At 35.5% G+C, this 5439-nt stretch overlaps 1 protein-coding gene across 1 annotated transcript; it reads right to left on the reverse strand.

Annotated features, from left to right (window-relative positions):
• Nucleotides 1-2746: 2746 nt before the first annotated feature.
• LOC115995958 lies at nt 2747-4915 on the reverse strand. Its single transcript, XM_031235105.1, has 7 exons — nt 4895-4915; nt 4619-4802; nt 4073-4564; nt 3869-3931; nt 3570-3787; nt 3158-3412; nt 2747-3085 (listed from the first exon to the last, which is right to left on the reverse strand). Exons 1-7 carry the CDS (start codon nt 4913-4915, stop codon nt 2747-2749), a joined length of 1572 nt encoding a protein of 523 aa, XP_031090965.1.
• Nucleotides 4916-5439: the final 524 nt, after the last annotated feature.

The following is a 5439-nucleotide window of genomic DNA, read 5'->3' on the forward strand; positions in this document are numbered from 1 at the left end:
TATACTATACTCTACATTCACATACACTATACTCTACATTCACAATTTGTAAACTCCACATTCACACATTACAGGATTATATGTTTAGTAACTATATTACCACTGTTATGCATTCACACATTCAAAACTCTATATTCACAGGTCCTATACTCCATATTCACAACTTGAGAACTCCACATTCACACATTACAGGGCTACAAGTTGCTAGAACTTCTTAACTTTATTACAGATTCACACATGCATAACTCTACATTCACGATTTCTATACTTCATATTCAAAATTTGAAACCTCCACATTCACACATTTCTAGCCAACTCTACATTCACACAATCATAAATCTACATTCACGATTTCTATTCTCTACATTCACACTTTGAAACCTCTACATTTACACATTTTTTTACAACTCTATATTCAGCAATATGTTTACTAATTTAAAAAAAAAAGAAAAAAAAAAGAGACAAAAACGACCTGGGTCTATAGCATAATTTGCCAATCAGCACTCTCTCGACTGGGAAGATCATTATTGCATGGATCATGGTCCACACAACAGACCAAAAATAAAAAGTACATTATTTTTGTACTGAAGGTACATTATTTTTGTACTGTAGGTACATTATTTTAGAGTACATTATTTTTGTATTGAAGGTACATTATTTGATATATTTTTGTACTGAAGTTACATTATTTGATATATACTATCAAATAATGTACCTACAGTACAAAAATAATGTACCTTCAATATAAAAATAATGTATTTTTTATTTTTGATCCACACAGCTGTGTGGACCATGATCCATGCAATAATTTGCCTAAAAACAGAGACGTAGTCCAGATTCCAGAGAGAGGCTAGAGGAAAAAACACTGATCATCGTCGTCGCAGCGCCGCTGCCATCTCCGGTTGCCAAGCAGCGTTGTCGCCACCAGAAACGCTGATCATCGTCTCCGAGCATAGATTCGCCGTAGCCGTCGCAGTTGCTGAGCGGCGCTCCAATTGCCAGAACACAGATCGGAGACGGAAAAAAATGGTGGCAAATCGGTTCAAAAAAAGGATGGGGTGATTTTCGTTTCAATTAACGATAATCCATTCGACGGCGCAGACGAAGCCATCGGCGTGACGATTCCCTTCTGCCGCGGACGGTTGTCGCCGCCGCCAGGATGCCATCGCCATCGCAAAACAACGCCGGCGCACAGACCATCGAGAGAGAGAAAGCAGAGGCAATCGGATGGTGAAAAAAAACCGTCGGCCTATCTACCGCACGGGTCGCAGGGCCGACGAACCGATCTCCCCCTCGACAGAACCTCCACCGGAAAAAACGGCCACCAGCTATGGAATTAATAGAGTTCCGGTGGCAGTGCAAAGAAGAAGAAGGGAAAAGGTATTTTCGAAAAAAAAAATTCCCTTGTTCTGGTTGAATTTTCAAAAAAATTGTTTGCAGTTTTTGACCAAAAATTTGTGTATGGAATCTGCATTTTGGTTATAAAACGAAAACCCTGTTGACGATTTGTCTTTTTGGAAAAAAAAGGGACAATTGTTAGGAGTTTATGTGTTCTCTGAGCAAAAAAAATGATGGAGAAAAAGGGAGATTTTGATCAAACAAAATTTCGTTTTTGTTTGCTGTTCTGGAAAAAAAATTCTACATATAATATGATGCAATGTTCATAGAGTTATCAAAATACATGTGTAGAGATTTGAATAGCATGCATAATATTGCATAAAGGCTATGAACAGATATTGTAGATAATATGCAGAAAAATACATATTGAAAAAAAAATAGCAAGCCATAAATATATGTATGCATTTTTAATCTCAAGAGTCTATGGAAGGATCTAGTATTGATATGTTCACTACAAATTTGTACTAGATTTTCTTTGAAAGTTTTTCGTACAAATTTGTACTGATTTTCTTTGAAAAAAAATAAAGTGTATGCCCGGAATATATTTCTTTTGAAATTCCGAAAAAAAACATGTAGACAGAATAGATATATGAAATTTTTGTTAAAATTCTCTGTAAAGCATATATATGTCATCCGGGAAAAAAAACTCTAAAAAGCAATGTACATATATGCATATATGCCTTTGTATTGTAATTTGTAAGCATACCGTTCACCGGAATTGAGCGTGCTGATAACGTGTTGGAAAAGATTTGTTGTGCCCATTGGCCATTAGCTCCTAACCGATGAACATTGCAGGTAAAGAAAAAAGAAGTAGAGAGAGAGCAAACATAGGGAGGGGAGTGTTTCATTCCCATAAAATATGTATGTTACAAGGGACATATATATAATACAAACAATAACGGAAAGATATAATGGATACATAAATACAGAAACCGTTACAACCGTTATATACTAAATAATAATGTCCACTACTTAATATTATTTATAACAATTACCTTATAAATAATAATGTCCACTACTTAATATTATTTATAACAATTACCTTATAAAGAACTGAATAATAGAAATAGGTATCCATATTCAATAAGCGCATGATTTCCAAACTCTCAAGTTCAATTTTACCCACAACACCACGAGGCATTTGCGTCACCACATTGTGTTCCAGACTATAAGCAATCTTGTATGCCTTTCTGCATGTTCTACTCAAAGAATCCGAATCAGCTAAAGTCAATTCATGATGATGAGATTTCACAACTGAATTCAAAAGTCGATTTGGTCTTTCCTTTTAACTGCGCATTTTAATATAAATAGCAATATAAGTTTCAACAATAGATGCTTCTGGCCTATATCAGTTCCTCACATAACCTTTTAAGACTTTCATGTACCGTTCAAATGGGTACATCCACCTCAAATAAGCTGGACCACACTCTCTGATCTCTCTCACCAAATGTACAAGCAAATGAACTATGATATCAAAAAACGCAAGTGGAAAATGCATCTCTAGCTGACACAGTGTAACTATAATGTCATTCTGCAATTCATCTAATTTGTCTAAATCAATAATTTTCGCACAAATTGCATTGAAAAAGAAACAAAGTCTGATGACGGTATATCTCAACTTTTTAGGCAATATGCCTCTAACAGCCACTGGCAATAGTTGTTGCATTAAGGCATGGCAATCATGAGACTTCAATCCCACCAATTTTAAACCTTGGATATTAACAAGTCTACTGATATTTGATGAGTATCATTGTGGTACCTTCACCCCACGTAAACATTCACAAAAACTGATTCTCTCCTTTTTTGACAAAGTATGAGCAGTTGGAGGCAAATATGTCTTCTTATCACCACTGCGTGGAGCTAATGTAGGTCGTATACCCATTTCAATCAAGTCCAATCTAGCATTGAGACCATCTTTAGTCTTACCTTTTATGTCTAAAAGAGTTCCAACAAGACTATCACACACATTTTTCTCCACATGCATCACATCAATACTATGTCTGACATCTAGTGTCTTCCAATATGGAAGATCAAAGAATATTGATTTCTTTTTCCACGGACTCTTCTCATTTGATGGTACCTTAACATTAGATTTTGATCTCTTACCTCTTTGAGATTTAAGTTTTTGAGTCTTACCAAAAGTAACATTTATACACTACGCGTTCATAAACTTGAATCTCAGTTAATGGTTGTGGAGCATCTGTATAGTCTTGTACCCCATTGAAAGCTTTTTTTAATCTTCGATAAGGATGAAATTTATCTAGAAATCTTCGATGCCCCATGTAGACTGTCTTTCTGCCATGAACAAATTGATGATAACATGTATTGTCTTCACATATGGGGCATGCCTTATGTCCTTTGACACTATATCCAGATAGGTTTCCATAAGCTGGAAAGTCATTGATTGTGTAGAAAAGCATTGCATGCAACTTAAAACTCTCTTTTCGGTATGCGTCAAACACTAACACACCTTCATCCCACAAACTTTTCAAGTCTTCAATCAAAGGCACCAAAAAGACATCTATATCATTTCCTGGTTGTTTTGGCCCAGAAATCATTAAGCACAATAATATGTATTTGCGTTTCATACACAACCAAAGAGGTAAATTATAAATTACCAACATAACTGGCCACGAGCTATGTTTGCTACTTAGGTTCCCGTGAGGGTTCGTACCATCAATACAAAGTCCAAGACTAAGATTTCTCGACTCGTGACCAAATTCAAGAAATGCATTATCAAATGTTGTCCATTGACGAGAATCAGCCGGGTACCGAAACTTGCCATCAGAAATTTTTTGATCTACATGCCATGTTAAGTTTTTCGCGTCGCTTGGATTAGCAAAAATACGCTTAAATGTTGAGAGAATTGGAAGATACCACATAACTTTAGCTGGTGGACTTTTCAAACTTACTTTCCCAGCAACATTCTCTCTTGTTTTGAAACGAGATGCCCCACATATTGGACATGTATGCAAGTCTTTGTAATCATTCCTAAACAATATGCAATCGTTAGGGCAAACATGTATCTTTTTATATCCTATACCCATGGGACACAAAATCTTCTTGGCATCATATGTACTCTTCTGAAGTTCATTATCATTTGGAAGCATATCCTTTAATATCTCAAGTAGCACAGTAAAGCTCTTGTCACTCCACCCATTCTCAGCTTTCAAGTTGAATAGTTTTAATACAGCAGATAATCAGGTATATTTACTACAACCCGGCCACAAAGGTAATTTTGAATCCTTCAATAATTCATCCAACTTGTTTGACCGATCGGTGAACTCCTCTCCAACATCGCGAAACATTTCATCCAATTGATCTTCAGACTCATCGTCTTCATTTGGTTCGTTGTCAACATACATATTAGATGTTGTAGCCACATTGCTTTCGCCATGCCATATCTATTTTGTATAAGATGGATTAATCACATAACAGATTAGATCATTATATATGTCTTTCACACATAAGCTTTTCTGATTACAACACTTCTTACAAGGACAAATGAACCTTTCATTACTACCCGGAAGGTTATCCTTTGCAAAGTTAATAAATTTTTTAACTCCATCATCGTATTCTTGACTAATTCGATGAGCATTCATTCAAATTTTATCCATCACAAGCCAATCTAAAATAATATTAATCCTAATTAAATTTAAGTTAACACGTACAAATTCAACAAATTCTATAATAATAACAAACAAAGCATAAATAAACATAGACCACGGTGTGGCTAATCACCGGATGCAGAATATAAAGCCAAAGCATAAATAAAAATAGACCACGGTGTGGCTAATCACTGGATACAGAATATAAAGCCAAAGCATAAATAAACATAGACCACGGTGTGGCCAATCACCGGATGCAGAATATAAAGCCAAAGCATAAATAAACATAGACCACGGTGTAGCTAATCACCGGATGCAGAATATAAAGTCAAAGCATAAATAAACTGGAAAAAATCTTACCTCACCACAGAGTTGTCCACGTCAGTAAACAAATCCTGAATCTAACTAATTACCTACAAGTTTGATTTGTAAA

Source organism: Ipomoea triloba, chromosome 11 (genome assembly GCF_003576645.1).
Source record: "Ipomoea triloba cultivar NCNSP0323 chromosome 11, ASM357664v1".
Lineage (NCBI taxonomy): Eukaryota > Viridiplantae > Streptophyta > Magnoliopsida > Solanales > Convolvulaceae > Ipomoea > Ipomoea triloba.